Source organism: Haemaphysalis longicornis, unplaced genomic scaffold (genome assembly GCF_048455015.1).
Source record: "Haemaphysalis longicornis isolate Haplotype H1 unplaced genomic scaffold, Haemaphysalis longicornis Haplotype H1 scaffold_1, whole genome shotgun sequence".
Lineage (NCBI taxonomy): Eukaryota > Metazoa > Arthropoda > Arachnida > Ixodida > Ixodidae > Haemaphysalis > Haemaphysalis longicornis.
The window spans coordinates 293,498,541-293,523,945 of record NW_027526203.1 but is presented as its reverse complement, the minus strand read 5'-3'; the positions used below and the strand labels follow the sequence as shown (position 1 = coordinate 293,523,945).

At 46.6% G+C, this 25,405-nt stretch overlaps 1 protein-coding gene across 1 annotated transcript in view; it reads left to right on the top strand.

Moving 5' to 3' along the window:
- The window catches only part of LOC144148209 (putative G-protein coupled receptor CG31760), a 249,170-nt gene that overhangs the window by 155,197 nt on the left and 68,568 nt on the right, over window positions 1–25,405 (top strand). Inside the window, exon 5 of the mRNA XM_077679793.1 lies at window positions 10,129–10,516. Within this exon, the coding sequence (XP_077535919.1) occupies window positions 10,129–10,516 (388 nt within the window). The remainder of the gene's footprint in view (window positions 1–10,128; window positions 10,517–25,405) is intronic.

Sequence of the window (25,405 nt, the reverse complement as noted above, 5' to 3'; positions counted from 1 at the left end):
CGTCACAGATGCCAGCTCAGAAGCGGTAAAGGAAGTGCACTTGCACTAAGATAGCGTGCTCATCACTATTGTTGTTCAAAAAGTAAGCGTCACCGGCCTGCTCTGCTTGAGCTCTCAAAAGCCACTCCTAGCACGAGACTAGCTATCGCTCCCCACAAAAGGAGACAGCTAAGGTAACGGCGTGGTAACAAACGCCCGAGAACACGATGGTTTATTTAACTGGCGAAGATCGCAAGACGTCGGTGGCGGATTTTGTAGCCAGTCAACTAGTTTGTAAATAAAAAAAGGGAAGGAGACAAAGATGCACACTTTACAATTATTTTTCTTCTTGGCTTGTCATATATGACGCGATACTTCAGTCGGGCCCTACAAAACCTCATCATAGCGCTTCAGGCGCTCGGTGATAACTGGTCAAGAAATGACCACTTGGTTATCAAAGCACTAGCGTGCACTGCGGGCAGATTTAATAGAAAAAAGTTGTGTGCTCTAGCCGGCTACTGGACAGCACAGGAAGCCTATAAAAGTGCTGCTGCTAGTCTCGCTCTCTTAACTGACGTTCAGAGCTTCTAAAAGATGGATGATGAATGCAGCAGCTCTGTTCCGAACGCTGCCTCGACAAAGAAGTAACGCTATCGCGTCTCAAATCTTAAGACCGAAACCTAGATGTGCTTTGTAACTTTTTGACAAATAAGTCACGAAAAAGCAAAGTGAAACTACAAATAAGGAATTTGAGGACTGCGTCAGCTCTTCAGTGGCAATAAATCTCTTCGGAAGCTTGCAGCCCCTCTGCAGAAGGCGCATTTGTATTCTGGAGTAACCTATATCTCTATATAGCGCTTGGTAGCACACAGCCGACTATTTCATAGGGCTCCCACCCGCCTGTGCACTTTGATGAAAAAAAATTCGAACGAATAGCAACTCTTCCCATCTCCGTCATGTTCCCGGTAGTTGAGGTGCGCAGAAATATCCAATGCCTCATAATTACGCCTACGTAAACAACTTTTCTACCCTAAGCGAGATGCAAGCGGTGCGCAGAAAGCGTTTTGTGCCTATGATATGTACCGAATAAACACAAACTAAGAAAAGGGTGGAAGCGAAGAGCGTCGACCATGAATTAGTGCTTTAGGCCTGCACCGTTCTGCAAAAAATGGTCAGTTCTTATTCCATTCATCTTCGTTGTCGCTGATCCCCGGAATACATTCTGTATGCATTCATTTGTCAGCGTCTGTATCTCTAAACGCTCCTCCGAGGGGTAGCCGCCTGTTCCTTTCTGTTCGCTGTAATTGATGAGGCAACAACGAGTAGTGCTGTGGGATCGCCCTACTTCCTTTTTCGATTTGCCAGGGAAGCTATCATTCATTTCGCTGCGGCTTCGTGTGCGCTCGCTCCGCCTTCTGGTTGATGTATCATTAGGTCACGCTTGGTAATCTTCCTCTCGAGTGCCGGGAACCTTCGCTTCTTTGTGCGTACGCTGGATGCGCAGACATCGGACAACGTCACGTTCTATCATACATCACAGACTGCATGTTGCCAAAATGCGCATACCGTGTCTCTCGTCGAGAAAAAACAGCCCACGTACCCAGAGGTTTTAGATAAGGTAATACTCCGCAGTCGCCCCTTTGCTGCCTGCACTAAGCGGGGAACTCACAAACAGGACCTCCTCCTTGCCTTGTTCCGCTACTTTTATCATGATGTCCGCTCGTGCGTGTTTTGTTTTTCCGAGACGCCGTAGGAGCTGTAAACCTATTTTTTCTTTAGACAGTCGTCTTAAGATGCGCATTTAAGGGACAAATTATGTAATATTAACGTACACTTCATAACAGTAACAAAACCTGCATATTTTGTATTTGTTTGTGAAAAGGAACAACGGCAATAGTCCTCTTTTTTATAACATACAGTAGCATAAAGTAATAACGTCGAATTAATTAGGTTTTCCTTTACATAGACTCTGTAACATCAGTAGAAAAAAAAGCAAATGGAGGGACACCCGCACAGGTTTATATCGTATATATATATATATATATATATATATATATATATATATATATATATATATATATATATATATATATATATAAATATATATATATATATATATATATATATATATATATATATATATATATATATATATATATATATATATATATATATATATATATATATATATATATATATATATATATATATACAGTCGAACACGGATATATCGAACTCCAAGGGGATCGCGAAATAGTTCGATATATGAAAAATTCGATATAAAAAATATGGGCTCTGAGACCTCACCTATGGCGGGCGATCACTTACCGATCGTCGCATTCAAAAATGACAACTAATTCCGCACTCACGACGCAACAGGACGCTTTATTTCCGTGAAAAAAAAATCGCTGATCTTCGCCGGCTTCTTCATCCTGGAAATGAAATTAAAGACGCTGGTCTCGATCTTCTCGAGGCTGCACAACTAGAAAATTCCAGCAGTACGCTGCGCCTTCGCACACCATGCACAACACGCACGCAAAAGGAGAAGAGCGCGCACGTACCACAAGAACTTTGAAGGTGACAATTCCAAGGCTCTCTGAACGGACTCTGAACTCGCCAAACAGCAGCAACAGCAGCAAAATGCAAAAGAAGGAGGAGGCCGCCAGCGCCTTCGTTCCCTCTTCCCTTTCCCGAAACGACATCGGGGGAAGACAGACCCAGAGAGAGAGAAAACAAAACTCTTTTGCGGCAAGCCGGGGAACGTACGCAGCCGAAAAAAAAAGGACGTGCGCATTCGGGGTATCCCTACCTCGCACTGTCACATTTTCCCAGTGTTCGGGCTTGTGTGCCTAGGGAGATTTAGCATACCGGGCTCCGTCCGCTAACGCTACGGCGGCCGGTAGCGGGGCCCGACTGGGCAAGCGCAAATTCGTTCCGGTAGGAGGGGTTTAGTTCCGCAAGCCCGTCTTCGCCATGCCCGCGCATTCCTCCACATCTTCCTCGACCTCAATGGGGGGTGCAGCGACCACCGAAGAGCACCTTCCAGCTTGCGCGGCGTTCGATATACCCAATGTCGGGAAAAATGCGGTTCGATATAGACGTACGAATGCCTATACTTTTACACAGAATTTTCAAGGGGATAATTTATGAGTTCGATATAGACAATAATTCGATATAGCCGTGTTCGATATATCCGTGTTCGACTGTATATATATATATATATATATATATATATATATATATATATATATATATATATATATATATATATATATATATATATATATATATATATAGGGTTTGGAAATGAGGGGCTCACCCGCCGCGGTGGCTCAGTGGCTAAGGCTTTGCGCTGCTGAGCACGAGGTCGCGGGTTCGATTCCCGGCCGCGGCGGCCGCTTTTCTGATGGAGGCGAAAAGTAAAAACGCCCGTGTGTGCGAGATTTCGGCGCACGTTAAAGATCCCCAGGTGGTCAAAATTAATCCGGAGCCCTCCACTACGGCGCGCCTCATCACCTGCGTTGCGTCGGCGCGTTAAACCCTACAATCAGAAATGAGGGGCTCGTTAGGAAATACAGAAAGAAATGCGGCAGTCTACAACGCCAAAGAAGGCATAGGGGAATGGTTGGAGTATTTTTTTTTACCGCTAGTGACGTTACATTATTTTTTTTATCAATTACGTGAGAAAGAAAGAAAGAAAAACACGCGCCCAGAGTGGGGACCGAACCCACGCCTTTCGATTAGATCTCGAATGCCTTACCAATTCGAATGCCTTACCAAGGCATTCGAGATCTAATCGAAAGGCGTGGGTTCGGTCCCCACTCTGGGCGCGTGTTTTTCTTTCTTTCTCACGTAATTAATAAAAAAAATGTAACGTCACTAGCGGTAAAAAAAAATACTGTTGTAGACTGTAGACTACCGGCATTTATTTCTGCATATATATATATATATATATATATATATATATATATATATGCAGAAAGATAGGTCAGCAGTCTACAACGCCAAAGGAGGCATAGGGGTGTGGTTAGGCTCTTTTCTTTTTCACTACGGTTAATGAAGTAAACATTTTTTTTAAATATACAGAAGAAAGAAAGAAAAACACGCGCCCAGAGTGGGGACCGAACCCACGCCTTTCGATTACATGTCGAATGCCTTACCAATTCGGCTATCTGGGCGACTGTGTTCTCCTTCACTTTCTGGGCTATTTATATTTACTAGAATTGTATCTGACGCTTGAGGGTGGTAGCCAGCGCCACTCTGACTACACGGGTGTTTTTCTTTCTTTCTTTCTTCTGTATATTTAAAAAAACTGTTTACTTCATTAACCGTAGTGAAAAAGAAAAGAGCCTAACCACACCCCTATGCCTCCTTTGGCGTTGTAGACTGCTGACCTATCTTTCTGTATTTCCTCAACGAGCCCCTCATTTCCTTACTATATATATATATATATATATATATATATATATATATATATATATATATATAGCGAATCAGAAAATGGAAAATGAGGGGCTCGGTGAAATAAGACAGAAAATAAGGTTTGGCAGTCAAGAAATCCTCGGAAAGCAAAGGGGAGGTTGTGGTGGGTCATAGAAACAGATGAAGAATTTTTTGAGTCATAAAGAAAGTGGTGAAAAAATGCCCGCCGGGTGGGATCCGACCCCACGACCTCCAGAATACCGGTCTGGTGCGATAACCCGCCACAACCTCCCCTTTGCTTTCCGATGTTTTCTTGACCGCCAAACCTTCTTTGCTATATATATGTATGTATATAAGGGTTGGCAGTCAAGAAAACCTCGGAAAACAAAGTGGAGAATGTGGTTGGTCATTGAAACAGAGAAAGAATTTGTAAAGACAGAAATAAAGTGGAGAAAAAATGCCCGCCGGGTGGGATCCGAACCCACGACCACCAGAATACCCGTATGGAGCGCTGACCACTACGCTACCGGGGGGGGGGGGGGGCTATTTTCCCCTCCACTTTCGGGGGTATTTATGCTAAGGTATTTTTGTTTCCTGCGCTCGGTGGTGGTAGCTAGCGGCACTCCGGCTACTCGGGGTGAAGGGGACCTTCTTTGTAACCCCCGGGCCGTGACTCGAGTGTCTACGACATGTCGAGAGTGGTCGACTAGCGTTGAACCCTCTTAAGCTCCTGAATTTATCCCAACAAACTTCTTGCTCTAATCTGCCGATCTAACTTTCTGCCGCCCCGTGCAACGCTTGCCTTCTCTAGGGATCCACTCTGTTACCCTTAATGACCAGCGGTTATCTTGCCTTCGCATTACATGCCGTGCCCCCGTCCATTTCTTTTTCTTAATCTCTACTAATATGTCCTTAACACGTGTTTGTTCCCTGACCCACTCCGCTCTCTTCTTGTCCCTTAATGTTACACCTATCATTTTCCGCTCCATTGCACGCTGAGTCGTTCTCAATTTAAGTTGAATCCTCTTGGTGAGCCTCCAGGTTTCTGCCCCGTAGGTGAGTACCGGTAAGATGCAGCTGTCATACACTTTCTTCTTCAGCGACAATGGTAGGCTGCTATTCATTATCTGAGAATGTCTGCCATATGCACCCCACCCCATTCTTATCCTTCTAGTTTTCTCTGCCTCATGGTTGGGATCTGGGGTCACAAGTTGGCCTAAGTAGATATATTCGCTTACCACTTCCACTGCCTCGCCACCTATCTCAGGTTGATATATATATATATATATATATATATATATATATATATATATATATATATATATATATATATATATATATATATATATATATATATATATTTATATTTATATATATATATATATATATATATATATATATATATATATATATATATATATATATATATATATATATATATATATATATATATATATATATATATATATATATATATATATAGCGAATCAGAATAGGAAATGAGGGGCTCGTTGAAAATAACACAGAAATAAGAGTTGGCAGTCAAGAAAACCTCGGAAAGCAAAGCAAAGGGGAGGATGTGGTAGGTCATTGACCTACCACATCCTCCCCTTTGCTTTGCCCGCTAGGTGCCCGCCAAATGCCCGCCAGGTGGGATCCGAACCCACGATCGGATCCCACCTGGCGGGCATTTTTTCTCCACTTTCTTTCTTTCTTTCCAAATTCTTTAGCTGTTTCAATGACCAACCACATCCTCCCCTTTGGTTTCCGAGGTTTTCTTGAATGACAACTCTTATTTCTGTGTTGTGTGTGTGTGTGTGTGTGTGTGTGTGTGCGTGCGTGCGTGCGTGTGTGCGTGCGTGCGTGCGTGCGCGTGCGCGTGCGCGTGCGCGTGCGCGTGTGCGTGTGCGTGTGCGTGTGCGTGTGCGTGTGTGTGTGTGTGTGTGTGTGTGTGTGTGTGTGTGTGTGTGTGTGTGTGTGTGTGTGTGTGTGTGTGTGTGTGTGTGTGTGTGTAAATTTATGCGGGAGCCATAACGTCTGAGGGGGAGCAACTCTGTAGGCAAAGAAGCGAGCGTGCAACTGTACCGAACAAGCCGGTATTCTTAACACATGACGCGCAGCTCCTATTGAGTCTTTCCCAATCTTGCGCGCAGGTACGTGTCATGTGGGAGCGTGGCTGCGGTGTTCATGTTTTAAATGCAGAGCATTTCTTTAACTCACGATGTCACCCGTTCTAGGCGTCCGTAGTAGTCCGCATCGCTCGCCTCGACATGCCCGGCTCAGACGTTTCGCTATCGGCGCGATCAACATTCGATAGCGCGCCCAGGCACGTTTCAAGGACACTCTTTCCCCTCTCTCGGACTCAACGTGCGCCGAGGCTGCCAATTTTCTGCTGACGAGCGTTCTCTCGTCAGCAGCTGCCACAAGTGCAACAACATTAACGTAACGCAAACTACTTAACGTCGCGCGCCCCCGAAAATGCTCTGCATTTGATCGTGCCCCTCGCGAGGGGGATGTTTCACTGCGTCGCCATGCGAACAGTTTTCCACGCTTTAGTTTTGAGTTCGCCGCATCTTTCGCCGCCGCTCGCTTCTTCGTTCGTGCACCGGCTGCGGTTGTCAGAGAAGGCGCTTCAAATCCTACCGCGTTGGTCGCCCCTTCATATAAGGAAATGTTTGTAATCTCCACTGTAGGCTTAGAAGGTTACTTTTTTTTGGTGGGCCTCGTAAAAATTGCAAACTGCACTGCTGGTCCATCTCATGCACAGGCAAGTATCTCCCCTGAGGGTCCTGTAAGCTCACAGCTGCTGTCTCCACCCCAAGTCAGATACAGCCATACTCTCTTCTTGTTTAGCTGAAAACAGACAAAACGCAGATAAGAACAAAACATAACGGAGTGCCAGTATTGTGTTCTCTGCGTTTGATCTCTTACGCTGTGCACGTAAATATCATCCAACTGGCTCAATTTTGTGTACTTATATGGGCGTGGGCCTACGGAGAAGCTAGTTTTCGGAACACGTTAAATGAAACAGAGAGGCCACCAGCAGGCATAATTTGTCGCGCCTTGGTGTCCGCCAGGGTGTCCGCCGCAATTACAGGAACGGCACCTTTGGCAGATGACACGGCAAAAAAGGGCATATGTAGCATATGTAATGAAGCAGGTAAAGTGCTATTGGCGGTGAGATCTTTGAGTGGCGCCCCCTGGCTCTGACGTCGGCTTAGGGATTCGCGCCCGTGTCGTCTGCTACACTCCGCTTGTGAGGGGCAACAGTGCCTGGGCTAGAAATTGCCCGCTTCGTTGCTGTAGTGCGTTAAAAAGCGTATTTCTAGCGACTCAGTTATTTTGCCAGCTTCTGACGCATCTGAATGATTTGAAGCTGTATCCCCCACAAGTTTGCAACATACGAAGAGATAGAGAACAACTTTCTTCAGAGTATCGGTCAGAAGATCGTGTGTAACTCGTCCTTTCGTGCTTATTCGCGAGGATCAGCGATCAGAGCTTCTCGATAAGTATTCAAAATGCGTAGGCTTCCCTGCAGTATTTTTGAGATGCTCCTATGAAGACTCAACAGTCTAATACTACGTCCCAAGCAGCGGCCTCTACACGCTCATCGCACAGCAGGAAATAAAGCGGCTTTCTTCTGTTTCTTTCGTTGTTCCCAGGCGAAAAAAACAATTGGTGGACCATTTGGACCTGCCAAAAATGCAATTGCTTCAAATGGAACCATTTGAAAATACAAATGGTTCCATTTGGCTTATTTGTGTTTTCGACAGGTCCAATGGGGCTTCCAATTGTTTTTTTCACCTGAGTTGTCTTGTATCGGATTATTGTTTCTTGCTTTTTTTTCTGCCCAACGCATTAATTTTTCTGCGCCGTCACCAACTACTTATTAGGAGGTATCGGGATGTTTGGGAGCCTCACAAAGGTCGTGTGGATATTTCCTTCATTTTGTATGGCATACATTCCCTTCTTCACAAATCGGCTTTCATTACGGCTGCGTGCAAGAAGGTGCATATCCGCAGCATGCTTTGTTTATTCACATGCAAATACAATGAGAAGGTTTGTGCTACGCCACCGCGATCGCGCCCTAAACAACGTGGTGCACAGTACCCGAAGGCGGCTTTTGTGCTCCCAATTTCTATCGTAATTATATCGTTATCATAACGAACTGACTCTCAAGTCGAACAATGATGACATGATTACGGTGTTGAAGGCATGATATACTCGCTAACTAACGTAATAAATAGTATACCTGCATATATTACAAGACTCGAAACCGAAGAAGAATTCCAAGTAGCTCTTTATTGCTTTTCAACCCTTCCAGGCGCGAAGAACCAATCCTATTCTACTCGAGATGGCGTTCTATGATTTGAAGAAAATTACTTTTACTCTCTTGTCCTTGACTGAGGACCCGGCCCGCTAACCAGATCAATTTAATTGTTAAACAAAGTTTTCCCCTCCTCCCTTTACTCCTCCTCCTCCTCTTGAGTGCAGTTTTCCTATAACGCATATCTGAATATCGGGAAGATATGGCTGTGCAAAATGTTCCGAAATATCCCTCCAGGTCTTAACAAACATATATGTGTTACTATAAATTTAACGAAGACGTGACTCGTTTTGCTCAACTTCCATACTGGTTAGAAGCACGCGAGTATATACACACTCAGTTATTTGGAACTTAACCTACAGTTTTTGCAGTCTATAGTGCATGTCGGCAAACTTTCATGCCTTGACAACGTAAAGTGATGTGCCAAAACGCGTTCCAGCGTTCGGCAAGGTTGCAAAAACTGTTTTACCTTACATATGATTACCGGGAATCGTGATGCCTTCTGCCAAAGCCGACAGCCCTGAAGGCCTAGAATTTGTTTTGGTCTTCCGTTTTCGCTGTTGTCGGTTATTACCAGCTGACTGTTCCTTTCGTTCGAATGCTTACATGAGAAGCTGACGCCTAGCTCCGACTCTTCGCGCTCCGCACAGGACCGGCTTCGCAAGGAATGGAGTGGCGCCGGCAATGTTTCTCCCGTAGAGGTATCCAAAACTATACTTTAATTGACACCATGAGCTAGTGTGTGCGATTTTAAGCGTATTATTATGATAAAAAGTTACCCTTACGCCAATTCTGGTGCGGACAAGCATCAGACGTTGACCGAGCGCAAAGAAACAGCAGGAAGAGCGATCCTGAACGAAGCAGACGACAAATGCGAGAATCCCTAAGCTGACGTCACGGAGGCGCGCTTCGCAGCGCCGCCTGTGTTCGCGCTCACCGCCAATAGCACCCTACTAGCACTCTGTTAACCTAGAAGACAGGATGGCTTTGTGAAGGGCTACATAGACAACTGGCCACATTTATTTCTTCAACATAGACATCAAGAACCTTACTGAGCAAGAAAAACATCTGTACCTTGCCTTTGTAGCTTGCCAGAAAGCGTTCACTCTTTGCAAACTATTGCAGCAATGGAAGCATTCTGAAACCAGGCTGTTGAGAACTATGTGGAGACATCCGTAAGAACTGGTACAGGCATCATGACTCTTCATCACAAATGCGTGGTTTCCCATGTTTGTCACCTGAATGGGATGGCGGGGATCAACAACAGAGAGTTCACTTTCTATCGTGGTGAAGCATCACGTTTGCGCGCATCACGTGAGCGCGTGTGTGTGTGGTCCAGTGGGCGTTCGTTCCCTTGCGTAGCCAAGCGGTGTCTGAGGCAGGATGCGTGTGGCGTGCAGGCATGTTGCTGTCTCTGTTGAACGAGACGTTGGCCTCGGACGAGCGGTTCTCGGCATGCCGCGTGCTGCTGGCGGGGCCCAACGGAACGCTGTCCCGACCCTGGGTGACGTACCTGGCGTCGCTGAGCCGTCTGGACGCTGGGCGACTAGCCGAGCGGCGCAACTTTCAACTGCCGCACGTGCCCTGGCTACAGGCGGAAGACGACGAACCGGCTGGCCGGTCACCGACGCAGCCACCGCGATCCACCAGCTCCTTCCGCGGCCGCTGGTCCAGCACGTACTACTCGTGCCAGCTGCACAGGTGGCTCGTCTCCTACACGGTCCAGGTATTCGCCGGCAGCGACAAGATGGCGCCACAGGCGATGTCTTCGGCGGGCTCTCCGTCCGCGTCCAAGTGGGCTGACAGGCAAGCTCCCCCCCCCCCCCCCCCCCCCTCCCCCGCCTCCCTGTTCGCAGCCTAATTAACAGTTAATGACCAACGGCAGGCACGCATATTTACCCCGGAAAATACCAAAGGTGCGTCCCCTCCTAGAGCACGCGTATTTCAAAGCTTTACACCCTGAATCACTTTTGGCAGCGCACCAGCGCGGACTGGGTGTTTACTGTAGCTGATGGTTCTCATGTTTCCATCCTTGATGGTGTTGGAGGGAGGCTAGAAGCGCTTGACCTCTGTCCTTGTAGCGCCAATCACGGTGGTACAGGAGGACTGGAAAAAGGATAGCTTGTGGAAATGAAACTGAATCGATTTCGCCAAACCGTCATTTACTCACCCTGAAAGCGGCATGCATAAGGGCTGATTAACACGCCATCTCTTTCCTTCGTGCCTGAGAGTACTGGGGAAACTGTAGCTATCGCTCCCACCACAAGTCGCCATCCCCACTGCTATTCAAACCAGTCATCAAAAATTACCAGGACACTTGAGCACTGCGTATGATATAATGAATGCAAAAAGCTGTTAGAGTACAATTTGCAGCGTAGCCTCTGACTATCATCATTACCCCTGCATTTTACGTCTTTTTCTTCTCTCAAATCGCCCTTGTTAGTCTTATCTAGGTTTAACGCCATGTAGCCGTAGCGCTGAGGCTTGGGACGGGCCAAGTCAAACTGATCAAACTGATAGTACGCCAAGCCGCGGGTGCCGGCTGATGACGGACGAGCTCAAAGGGAAACGTTAGGTCTAGCGACTGCCTGGCAAATACCCTCGTTCGCACTGCTCGTGCGCAATCTTCATGGGGCAGCACCGCGTGGTGGCAGGTTTCAGTGGAAGCAGCATGATGACGGTACGGTTGCACGCCAAGCGAAGCGGACATTTTGCGCAAACGCACTGAATTACTCGCTTAACTGTTACTTCTGTAATTAACATGGTCAGAGTAATCATGTAGGACTCAGTACGTGTCTCCAACACTCATTTCTATGTCGAAGGCCACAACGCATTCAAGAAGTCCTGCTTTAGGCAGCTGGAGCTTTAGAACCACCATCGGTGTGTGGGATGCGGGCTCATTTCTTTTTCCGGATCCCCCGGTCTAATTTCCACCCTGACTCAGATATAGAAAAATTTTTATCAACTCCATTACTTTCCTTTGCTTGTAGGAGCTTTCTACACAAAGTTGGCGCCGATCCGAGCATTCGTTGAGTCGTCGGCCATCTGTGAGCAATTTGTTCGCTACTCGGCGGGCCAGCTTTTGGCCATGACGTTGCCGCCGGATTTTCGCCCTACCGAGTCCACTAATAATTTCACCTTATCGTCCACCGGGATGGTACACCTAAACCTCCGGCCCCGCCGGGGAGACCTTGGCTAATGAATGCTTTAAGCCGTCGCCAATGGCGCGCCCTAAATAGGCGCAATAAGTCATGGCCGCCCACTGAGCGTGTTGATTGGCATCCTAAGGCCGAAACTGTCGTCGGGACACATGCCGGGACGATCTTAGGCGGCTGGGCTGTCAAAACAACGCGCGCACAGTGTTTTGACGTATGCGCCAAAATGGTGACGTAATGGCGAGCTTCTGTAGTTTGTGCTCTCCGCGCTAGGAACAACGTAGGCCGAAACCGAGTATTTTTATTACTTTATATGTTATCTGTTTATCGGGTAATCACTTAATGAGAGTGTTGTTTCATAATTGCTAGGCTAGTAATAAGTAATAAAAAGTGAACATCAATATTTCGTGTTAGTACTGTGGCAACTTAAAGGTGATATACAATCAAAACATGGTAGAGAATGAAAAACAAAATTTGGACAAAAGAGGCAAACGCAAGAAAGTGAAGGGAACAGGTGACTGGCTATAAACTACAACGGGCTTCGCTTTCCGAGTGTATGCTGTAGGCCTCGCGTGGGGGTTCTTTTTTCCAAATGTTTGCTTGTATAAATGCTGATGCATTCACATCTTTCCTTTTTATTTTTAATAGATGCCCCTTTTCAGATTTCCAATTTGAGTTTCCTGCGCCCACGTTTTACCTGGGCTATGATTTTCTCCGTAAGAGGGAGCTGCGGGTCAATTCACAAGGACGGAATATGTTTCATGTGCGCTGATATCTCGACAAAGGGGTCGTTTCAAGGGACCTGAAGACGAAGACAACCTTGTTTCATTTGAAAGAACTCACAGAAATCTGTTTTGGCGCCGAAAGGCATTGTTTTCACCAAGGATAAGAAGTATTGACAGTCTTTCAAATTTAGCGCTACGCAATGTCAGGAGGGACGTACAAATAATAAATACAGGGTTATCATTGTTTAAACTGCGCTGTAGCGTTCAAGTGGTATGGTCAACGGACCAAGATGCGCCACAACTATCTCAAAGCCGTGTTTTTGTGGCTTCGGTCGGCCGCCTCGAATCGTACAAACACGTCCCAGGGACGTCATGAGGGCTAGGCAAATACGTTGCTGGTGAGTCGCCTTCGCCGGTTTCTGTAGTCGATTTACTCGTAACGGTTTCTCTAAAAACGCCTTCATACCATTCACACAAAGTACTTCCCTGCCGATTCACTGACATTTGAGCTTACTGCAATAAACATGCAGCAAAGAGCAGTTCCGCATGATAGAGGGGCCAATCGCCTTTGACAATTCGTCCTCGTTTTGAGCAGCACAATGTTTTTATCCACTGAGCCACCATGGTGGGTCGAAAAATTCACGTAATGAAAAATGCCGGAATGATTTTGGCCTTGAAAACAAAGCAGCCTCTGAGCCAAACTTGCGCGAACCAGCGTCGGGTTTCGGTATTTACCTTTACGTCCGGGCTTATTAACAGCGATGCTGTGTAAAGGGACTCTGAAGTGAATTTGTCAAACTTCTCTTTTTGTTTGCATTGCATAAATTAGCTCAAATAAACACACTTTTCATCGTTATTTGGTCGATAAAGCTGAAATAAATTTATAACCCTCTAAAGAAGACAAAATACCATGTGACGTTTGCGGCGGCCGCAACAACTAGCAGCAGTCACGCCCATTGGAGTTGCGATGGGATTTGACGATGTCCAAGATTGGAATTCAACCCATTTTCGGTTTCGGTTCTGTGAAACAACATGCTTGACATCCGACTTTATCGTTGGCTGGGCCCTCGCGTCATCGGAGACGCTCAACTGTGAGGCGCTTCGCTCCCACCATCGGAGCTTTCCTGGCTCATCCTTGTGCCGTAAGAGGCGTTTCCGTACCAGGGCGACAGCCGGCTGGTTCGGCACTGTTCCCGCAAGCAGTCTGTGCTCATGCCAATACAACGCGTACGAGAACTGGGCAGCGCGTCAGTGTCAGTCTAGACGAATTCCCCCAACTCGCCCGTGAATCAATGAAGGCTGCAGCGTAAAATGTTGAATTCAGTCTAGAAAACACTACCTAAGTGCAAAAAAAAACTTAAAAAACAAGTACAATCTGGGATCCGAACTCGCAAACAATGCACCCAGCGCTTCAGACCACTCAGCCCTAGCCACAGTGCTGTCGGATAGGGAAATGTAAGATGTATGCCGTATATCCTGATTATTATTTTTAGGTTCAGCATTCCCAGCAGCTTAGATGGCTATTTCTTGAATTTCGCTTGTGCAGTAAGTGTCTTTCAAATTCCCACGAATATCTTACCTCTACCGGCTGCATTCCTTAGGCAAGGAAGCGATCGCAAATGGGTGGTCGTGCTGCGTACCACTGTGCTAGTTCACCCAGCGCAAAAAGTGCTTCCCGCACCTTGGTTTGACGCTTTACAATAAAAGTTTCGGTTGATTTTAACTCATTAGTATTAATATTAACATCGCTGACTCTTGTCCCGCTTTTTAATTGGCCTTAGATTTTCTACTAGCGTACCCATCAGCGAAGCCTCGCATGTGCGCTTGTGTGGAGCTACTTTGACTTCATATACTTTACTACCTTGATACAATCTACAAACTAAAGCCACATTCTCAGGGGCACAAATATTGTCGTGGCTTAGTTTCGACTGAGTGAACAAAATGCGAGGAGGAGGAGGAAAAACTTTTATTGAAGGCGGTGCTAGGCGGCGATGGCACTCTGTCGAAAAGTCGGTGAGCCGCGCAGTTGGTCAGCCAAGCCATGTGTTCTCGAGTAAGCGTCATACTAAACTTCATAGGAAATCGGTAAGGAGGATGCAGAGAAGAGGACAGTACATTCGAATTGATTTTTCTACTAAATAAAGTCGCATAAACGCACCCGGAGTTGTCGAAACATGGCTAGAGACTCCGGACTTCAATTTGTACAAGTAACCCCACAATATATACAAATCACTTCACTGTCATTTAAGCTGGTGGTTGGGCCGGCGAACGTGCGCAAGAAAGCCGCGCCAAGCAATGACGTCATCGCGTGCGCCGCCACCGCAGCTTTACCGTAGCTTTGCCTCACCGCGCTCGGGTGGGACTCGTGTCGCCACCTTTCGGAGGCTCGATACAACTGGTACAAGTGCGGCTTTGGAAACGCGTCGCGGGGTGGCCCACTCTATCGCTTGTTGCGACGAGTGGTACAGTTTTGACGGTGCAAAGAGAGGAATATAATGCCAAAATGAAAGAAGACGAAAACCGAGAAGCGATGACAGTAATGAACTTCCTAATTAGCATCCCACACTCCAGACCACACAAGCCGAACAGTGGGCACCGTACGAGTTTCAAAATTTTGAGCAAACGCTCGTCCCGTTGCACCTTTTGTATAATCTTGGGGCTTCACCGCAAAGCCCGTGGGCACGCGTACGTTGTGCGTACTTTAATGGTAGAGTATTTATTGCTCATTGGGGGAGCTAACGACGACACCTCGGAGAAAGCTTGACCGAGACTCGAAGCCTAACCACGCTGAAAACATGGCCGAGTATCCAAGCATAACCACACATAAACTTAGCCGAACCAAGGCTAAGCTAGGTGGGGCTCCTAGGTTCGCTGTTCGCCCAGTCTTCGCACCACTAGTGTGAAGCTGCCCCCCCCCCCCCCCTTTTTTTTTGGCGAATACTTTAGAAATATGTGTTAAAATCTTATAAAGTTTCGAAATTTAGATGCGTCATTGTAACATTTTGCCCTTCTGTGACCACTACAACTGCCAGCTGCGTGCGCACGCGCACTTCACAAAAAATAAAATAAAATTTGCAGGTGAGGCACATTGGAGTCCACGATTGCCTCGTTCGCTCCTGGAGCCCACGAACCTGTGGCACTGCACGTGTAAACAGCATGTACAGGTGCCATCATGAGTAATTGGAACAACGATTGGTGAATATCACACAAGATTTGCCTTACCGGCTTTAAGACAGCCATTACTGGTTTACAGGAAGCATTTTCTATTAGGAAGGACTCATTTAAACACACACCAATGTAGCCAGCCAGTTTCCGGTAGAATAAATTCCTGTAAATTTATAAGATCGTGTTCCAATTACTTCTGATGGCCCCCATACAGAAAATGCAAGAAAACTTCCTAGGAAACCTAAGCACTTCTTATAAATTATGGATGCGAAAGCATTAGCGCGTAATTCAACACTGCAGAGTGGTCCTCTGAGCGGGCACATTGACGTCTCAGCCAATGGATATTGCCATTCGTGAGTGTCATCGTCCCTGGCCAATTCCACTGCGCGGGTACGCGGGAGTTTCAGTTATGAATCGGCCGTCCACTCCTCTGACGGCAGCTGTTATCGCTACAGGCTAATCTACCTGAGTGGGTATGTTTTTATGCCTTCATTCACCCTTAACGTGTGGTTACCATAGTGTTGAGAGTAATGACGTGCAAGCAGTGCCAAGCTTTTCGTACGTCCAGCTGCGTGTATCCGTTGTCGACGGCCACAACGCATGACTGGCCCACCTTCAGTCAACAAGACACCGTGGAGACGCAGTGGTGTAGGGATGCGTGCTCGACTAGCGTTTCTATTTTCCTCGAGCCCCAGACTTTCTCTTATTTTTTAAACTAAATATATTACCTTCGTTCTCTTTGCGTCGCGAGCCTTTTCGCTGCTACAGACGGCGGCTTTTTTTCTAGAATGTCCAGTTAATGCTTTCGCATAAAAATTGTTCATGTTACTGCTCCTATAGCTTTCGCTATGAAGTTCGATTTTGCGGAGGTCGGGAAGCTCCGAAATGTTATCACAAATGTTACCCGTCGTGTTATCACAAACACGAACATCTTGATGCGGAAGTGCAACGTCCACGTGCTTTAGCTCAAGGTTTTGACTCGAAGGGTTTCGAAGTTATAAGGTTAACTGTCTTTATTACTTATATTGACGTTCGCTTCATTCTTGGCTCGTATTTAACGAAATATAGCTGAATGGCGGAAGTATCCCAGCGTACAACCCATACGACAGCCGGCACCGTCTCTCTCGACAGAAAGTCCCAGGAAACTCTCCCCCTTCTCCCCCCCCCCCCCCCCCCTGCCCATTGGAGCTGGTGAAGCTGGTTTGTATGAGCGTCAACTGCATCCACTGGGCAAAAAACAAGTGCATTTTGGAGACCACATTTCCAGCCAATCGGGAAGGCACTTTGTAGCTCTAATCAGCTATGCTCTCTGCTGAAGAAGAACCAATCACGGAAATACACTACGGAGTTCAAAGTCAAAGGAGCCCATTCTGTCGAAAGAATTGTCGTTTGCAAAGTAGTTCACAAAAACGTCGGAACAAAAACTGAGAACAGGAGCAGTCTTTGGAACGAAAAGGGGAGCCTGGAATCAGAAAGGCCCTGTGAGACCAAGCAGGGACAAGCACTGCGGTGAAGGAGAGGGGCGGGCGTGCAGGGTGGACGTACGGCAACGGTGCCCGTAAAACTCAAGAGCCTGAAAACGCAGACCCTGCAGCGGAAGAGGGCTCACTGCGCAGGTCCTTATCCACGGGTGAACTGCTCGAAAACAGTCTTCATAAAAAGGCCTTGACGGCGGAAGAAGCACTGGGAAACCAGAAAAACCAAAGAAAACACGGCGGCTTCGAGAGGATACAATCACAGGTCACAAAGTTCCGCTACGGAACCCTGACTGCAGGAAGTACATTCAACCGGCTCCGTCCCTAGGCAAACGGAACCTTTGAACACATTCATACGCTCATATTGTTAGTCCTTAGGGGGAGGGGGGGGGGTGCATTCCGCCAGCAACACGCCTGGAGAGGCAGTGCGACCAGGGCGCAACTGGGCTTATCTCTGGGGTCCGTGCCGTACACTTCACTCTAAAGAAGAATCTCAAGGATCGGGTTTATGACTTTGGCCACCGATGTGAACGCTTGTTCGCTCGCTCTCGCCCTCCTCGGGGGAAAACGTTTCGGAACAATGGTCCGCTCCTGCCCCTGTGGCCCCCATGACAATGCAACAGTTACCAACAGGCTTGTAGTACAGAACCGTGTAGGGATGGCTGCTTTCCATCAGCATTAGGCTTCGCATTTGCTCCGTTGTCTATTATTCTTTCTTCTTAGGCTCTCATTGTCTCTATCTGCCCTCTTTGTTATGAAAACAGGGGAAGAAATGAGCTTTTCGTTGCGTCTTTCGCCTGCGAATTGACGGTGGCATCCGTCGTATACTTATAGCTCATCACCTCCAAGTTAAATAGGGGCCTCCCTTGCCTTCGTCGTAAAGAGAAATCAAGCATCGCCACCAAGTAGCCTACGTGGCTGGCTAGATTAAGCAACGTCCGCGTAGCCAGCGTCACATCACAACTGTCTGCCCGACGACCAGGTGGACAAAGGAAAAGGCCAAGGCCTGTTATTATGTCGGAGGCGCGTCCCAGATGTGGCGAAATGGAAGGCTCGCGCGCGCCCGTCGTGGCCGGAATAATCGGCTGCCACGCATCGTGATCCGAGCTCCTTTATTCGGCGCGCGTCTCTCACCACGAGGCGGCAGTAATGCGTTCGCGGCCTGCGCGCCGCCACGGTTGGTCTCAGTTTCTCGTGGCGTGGGCGCGGCTCGGTAACAAGGAAAACACGGCACGGATAATGCCTTTCTGCCCATTTTCGGCTGTACTTGCGGGAGCCCTGTTTACGGGCTACGGCGCACATTGCAGTCGGCGCCATTCTCGCTTTTCTGCTTTTTTCGCGCTAGCAGTAGTGGCGTAATTTCGCAAAATCCAGCGGAGTCGTTGCGTGAGGCATCGGCAGCACTGAACAGATGGATGGAGGGGCGAGGGGGCTGAATGAGGAGGAAGGCTGGTGGGAAGGAGGAGGGGGGGGGGTGTTGAAGTTCTCCAACATAAGACGGCAACGCAACCTTGGTCGCACTGCTAACGCTTGCCCCATGCTCCATCGATAGGAATTATTAACAGCGGAGCTGTTTAAACTTAAGCTTGGACCGGTGCCATGGCGGCAGCAATATATATATATATATATATATACAGTGAAATCTCGATATAACGAACTTCAGGGGACCGTGGAAAATTGCTCGTTATTCTGAAAGGTCGTTATAGGGAAAATCGCAAAATTTAAGAAAACAAATAGTATTTCAATGCCTAAAACGACCCACGTGTATAGCAGCGCATCCTTGGAGTCATTTTTCACAAAAAAAAATGCACTAGTGATCATGAAACAATGCACGTTTATTTAAAGTGGTTGGCGATTTTCATCTAGCGCGAGTAGCACAAGCTTCCTAGCACGAAGGACTCAAACTCTTACACATTCCTGGGGAGTGAATCAGTGGCCGTGCGGTTTTTCCCCTGACATGTGCGGAGTTTTTGTATGCTGTCCACCACATCCGCAGTCGTCGCGTGCTCGTCGTAGTCTTCGAGTGCTGCTGCGGCACCCTCAGAGGCATCGTTGTTCATGCCATCCTCGCTGCCATCTTCACTTCTTCATCCTGAACGCTCACGGTCTGGGCAATGTCCTCTGTTGTCAGCTCCGCTGATGTCCGTGAAGATCCAGCAAGCCACGTGAGCAGCGGCGGAACGTAGAAAAAGTTGGGGTGAGCGCGAATAGCGCGGCCGCGGCTTTCGGGACGGAGAAGGCTACCCATGCTTCATTTTTTCTCTTCTCCTCACCTTTTTTCTCCCTCTTGCATCGGCTGCCGCATTCCGCGGAGCAAGTTGCAAGACGTCCTCTTCTTCGCTGCGCTTTGCCGTGTCGTCTACTAGCACACTGCCCCGGTTGCCGCGATTGTTTAACGGACTTCTAAGAGTCTCCGGCCTTGAAAATATGAGTTCGTAGTACTGAGGTGTTGTTAACATGGCACGGAACTAAATAAAACGATCGTTATTTTGAAACGTTCGCTATTCTGAAGTACGTTGTAGTGAAATAATTTTACATTAAAACTATAAGCAGTCGGCGTGGGATTTCTCAAACGCTCGTTAATCTGAAAAGTTCGTTAATGTGGTGTTCGTTGTACCGAGGTTTGACTGTATATATATATATATATATATATATATATATATATATATATATATATATATATATATATATATATATATATATATATATATATATTGTGAGGCCGTAGGTAGGAGGCGACCAGACCGTGGCTTCGTAGCTTCTTTATTCGGAGGCGAGTCGAAGAGAACCCAAGATGGCGATCAAGCCCAAGCGCTGATGATGATCTCCGAAGAAGCGGGATCGTCGATGATGACGAGTATGTACAAGGAATGAAGAAGTGATCCCTCAAGCCGGTGGTGATGATAGTGAGCAATTGCTGCCTTCGGTGGCAGACAAGCTGTAGCCTCAAACAAAGCTCACACTAATGCCCCCTCTGGGAAAAGCGGCCGCCTGGCCGTGGGTTATGCAGGATCACGACGATTATGAAGTCGAGACAGTGACGGAATCCCGTCTGGCCGGGAGAATACATTTCAAACACACGAGACGCCGACCAGTCAAAAAATTGTTCTTGATTGTGAACAAGTCTTCCGTGCTGGAAGACGAAACGTCAAGAACGATTTTTTGACTGTTCGGCGTCTCGTGTGTTGAAAAGATCACGACGATTGAAGGCCTTAAGCCGGGACACGTGTACAATCTCTGTACCGCGACGACGGCGGTCCGAAGTTCCACAGACTGGGGTGACGCGATAATTTACGGGTGACGTCGCCTCGAGAATCTTGTAAGGACCAAGAAAGCGGTGTAAAAATTTCTCGCAAACGGGAACCGGTGTCCAGATCAAGACTTCGTCACCAGGGGAGAACTAAACAGATCGATGAAGGATGGTTCAGTACGTTTCTGTGTAGATTATCGGGCTTTTAATAGGATCACAAAAAAGGATGTCTACCCAATGCCGCGCATAGATGATGATGCACTCGACAGTTTGCAAGGCGCTGAATATTTCTCGAGCTTGGACTTGCGATCTGGCTATTTGCAGATCCCCATGAACGAGTCTGACAAACAGAAGACGGCGTTTGCAACTGCAGATGGCTTATACGAATTCAACGTAATGTCTTTTGGCTTGTGGAATGCCCCTGCTACATTTGAGCGCATGATAGGCACAGTCCTTCACGGCCTTAAATGGAAGACATGCCTATGTTAGTTTGACGATATCGTAATTTTTTCGTCAAGTTTTTCTGAACATCTCCGACGACTTGATGAAGTATTGACTAGTCTGGCTACCGCCAACCTGACTTTGAACACCAAGAACTGTCACTTCGCCCGAAAATCTATCAAGGTTCTCGGTCACGTCGTCAGCAAGGATGGTATCCGGCCCGACGCAGACAAAAGTTCCGCAGTCGCCAATTTTCCTCGCCCCCAACACCAAAAAGCCCTTCGCAGTTTCTTCGGTCTAGCATCGTATTTTCGTCGTTTCGTCCGTAAATTTTCCACCCTGGCTTCTCCCCTCAACCAGCTACTGCATTCCGGAACCTCCTTCGTCTGGACTGATGACTGCGAAAAAGCTTTTCAAAATCTCAAGCTGGCACTTACTTCCGGACCAGTACTATGTCATTTCGATGACATGAAACCAGCCATACTCCATACCGATGCTTGTAGGCAAGGACTCGGCGCCGTTTTGCTACAGCGAGATGCCCAGTTGCGTGAAAGAGTCGTAGCTTATGCGACCCGCTCTCTGACACACACGGAACAGAACTATACAATCACTGAGCAAGAGTGTCTGGCGGTTGTATGGGCTGTACAAAAATTCCGGCCATATCTCTACGGCCGACATTTCACGGTCGTTACAAACCATCACACATTGTGTTGACTGTCTTCCTTAGAGAACCTGTCTGGACGACTTGGACGATGGGTACTGCGCTTGCAAGAATACGACTTTACGGTTACGTACAAGTCCGGAGTCAAGCACCTCGACGCAGACGCGCTTTCATGGTGCCGGCTCACGCAGTCGTCGGGCGACTTGGTGTCACCTACCCAGCACCTCTACCACTTGTGAAGCCGTAGGTAGGAGGCGACCAGACCGTGGCTTTGTAGCTCCTTTATTCGGAGGCGAGTCGAAGAGAACCCAAGATGGCGATCAAGCCCAAGCGCTGATGATGATAGTGAACATTGCTGCCTACGGTGGCAGACAAGCTGTAGCCTCAAGCAAAGCTCACAACATATATATATATATATATATATATATATATATATATATATATATATATGTATATATATATATATATATATATATATATATATATATATATATATATATATATATATATATATATATATATATTTATATATATATATATATATATATATATATATATAAGCAGTAGAAGAGAGTCACGAAAGTTTGTACGCACATTTATAGTGCCCTCCCTTTCCCTGTTTCCTCGCCCCAACCCGCCAACTTATGTTTGTAACTAGGGTGCACTGTAGCACACCTTCTGCATCTATATAAGCGTGCGTGCTTCTAGGTTGTATGTTACTCAGATGAAGATTGGTCCTCCAGTCGAAACATCAGTAAACCACTGTTTTTATTTTTAATCGTAAGTCTACCATTTTCTATTATATATATATATATATATATATTATTGAAAGTACCCTTAAAGGCCCCGAACAGGGGTATTACATAAGGGGGGATACAGATCACGAGAAACAAAGCGAAGATGGAGAAGAATTCTTAGTGCAAAATGGTACAAATATTTGCTCATATAGGTGAAGTTCGCAAATGCAAATAAGAGTGAAGGGGTCAGGCAATACAAAAAGAAAAAAAGAAAAATATACAGATATACAGACAGCATAAAAAGCAATACTACTGATTGACTGACAGCACAAAGGAAATGATGTTTACAGCGGTCATAAGACATTGCAAAACGAGTCGTATTCACATATTACAGCAGGGTTTCAAGGCCGGTCATTCCACAGCTTTATTTCCAATACAAGTGGTGAATATTTATACATGTTGGTACATGCAAACTGTAGAAATACTTTCAAGGGGTGATCGGTACGGGGGGAGATGGGGGTTGCCGGTTTGATATGCAAATAACGAAACGTTGATGCGCAATGGTATAACTTGAAAAAATGGTGCAGCAGAAATTTTTCGCGACGCTGTTCTATAGTGGGTAATTTCAAGTTGTTTCGGAGTAGCGTAATGCTTTGACGTGTGTAATAACGTAGAATGAAGCGGATAGCGCGATTTTGGACTGCTAGAGGTTTTCTAAGGTACATCTGGTGAGGGTTCCAGATGATAGCCGCGTATTCAAGTTGTGGAAGTACAAATGTATTGTATGCCATGAGTTTTGTCTCCCACGTTGCCATGTAAAGTGATTTACGTGGAAGTCCCAGAGTCTTACTTGCTTTGTTTGTGATATGGTCAATATGGGCGTTCTATGATAGATTTGATGTGGGAATTACCCCTAGGTATTTTTAATGGTTTGTTCGTCCAATGTGGGAATCAGAAATATAATAATAGCAGGAGAGAGGAGAGCGAACATTGGTAAACGTCATCGCCTTAGTTTTTTCAGCGTTTACACGCATCAGCCACTTGGAGCACCATGATGATACAGTTTAGGTCGTCTTGAAGTAGCCTGGAATCGTTGAAGTCTTTAATTTCGCTATACAATACACAGTCATCAGCATATAATCGGATTTTGGAAGAAATGAAATCTAGAATATCATTTACGCACATCAGGGACAAAAGCGGACCCAAAACGGAACCCTGCGACACTCCAGACGTGACGAAAACAGGTGAAGAGAAGATATCATGAATTGTGACACACTGTGATCTATTCAATAAGAAATTTTGTATCCACGTGATCGGGCTGTTGTTAAGGTAAAAACTGCGTAGTTTTGATACTAGGCGCTGGTGAGGAACTAAATCGAAAGCCTTGGAAAAATCAACCAAAAATTACAGCGGTTTGGTTACCTGAGTGTATACTTGTGTGTAGGTCGGTAATAAATTCAAATAATTCAGATTTGCAGGATTTCCCGCGTTGAAAACCATGCTGATTCGGGAAAAGTGGATTATTGGAAGAGGGAAGTTCAAAATATGTTCCAAGATTTTGCAAGGTATAGAGGTCAGAGATATGGGCCTATAATTAGAAAAGTGAGTTTGGTCCCTTGATTTAAAAATGGGAACAACGAAAGCGAGCTTCCAATCGCCAGGTAGTACGTTTTCGTCGCTGGATTGCTGAAATAACTTACAAGAAAAAGAGGAGGATTGGGTTACCGTTAGTTTTAGCAATTTAGATGATATTTCGTCAGGACCGGGAATACATCTGTTGAGTAGACGGTGTATGGCTCTCGCCACACCTTCTAACGTTATCAAGATATCGGGCATTACGGCACACTTGGGGTGAGAGGGGACATGCGGAGGCGGCAGAGAGCTTACTGTGGTGAAAACAGAGGACAATGCTGTGTTATGACACTCGGCTTTTTCCAACAGGAAAAGTCGGTTTGCTGAAGCGGGTTTTTTTCTGTCTTTACGTTTATTATGACTAATGGGTTCCAGAATAGCTTGGGGTTGTATTTTAGCAAGGTTGGAAGGGTTTTGTTGAAAAACCTTGCCTTTGCTTTTTTTAATTTCGACATTGCAGATGAGCGAGGCGTTTATATATATATATATATATATATATATATATATATATATATATATATATATATTTATATATATATATAATCGAACCCGCGACCTCGTGCTCAGCAGCGCAACGCCTTAGCCACTGAGCCACCGCGGCGGGTATTTTTCTGTGTGTCTCTGTCGCTACTTACAGAAAAATACCCGCCGCGGTGGCTCAGTGGCTAAGGCGTTGCGCTGCTGAGCACGAGGTCGCGGGTTCGATTCCCGGCCGCGGCGGCCGCTTTTCTGATGGAGGCGAAAAGCAAAAACGCCCGTGTGTACACGAGATTTCGGCGCACGTTAAAGATCTCAAGGTGGTCAAAATTAATCCGGAGCCATCCACTACAGCGCGCCTCATCGTCTCGTTGCGACGGCGCGTTAAACCCTACAATCAATCAAATCACTCGAGAAAAATATGAAAAAAATAATAAGTTCAATGTCGTTTCAGGGTCACTAGCGCGCGCCGACATCTAGCACACGGGCCTTTTCGCTTCCCCAAGACAAAAAGGCCGCCGCAGCTGATAATCGAACCCGTGACCTCGGCCTCAGCAGCACAACGACTTAGCCACTGAGCCACCGCGGAGGGTGGGGTAAGGGAAGAGACGTGTCGAAGCCACATTCCGAGTGTCAGTTAAAAATTCTAGAGATTGTAATCTTTCGAATTGAGAGGTGTGCCCTCGGGCACTGAACGTTTGGATTCGCTGATTGCCACTATCGTCTTTAGCAGTCCCTTGTAGATGAAAAGCTGGTTTTCACCGGCACGTAAAACGCCCTGTTGTGTGCTCGTGCGTGTAAGCGCGCGCTTTACGTGGAAGGCTTTTTTATGTTGATGGATTTGTAATAGGGATGCAGGCAGCATTCGCTCTTGGTTGTCGTGGTGGCAAGTCCGATAACGAAGGTGCCGTAGCCAATGGTCGGCGGTATCTTTCAACCGCGTCTTCTTTCAGGCTTGG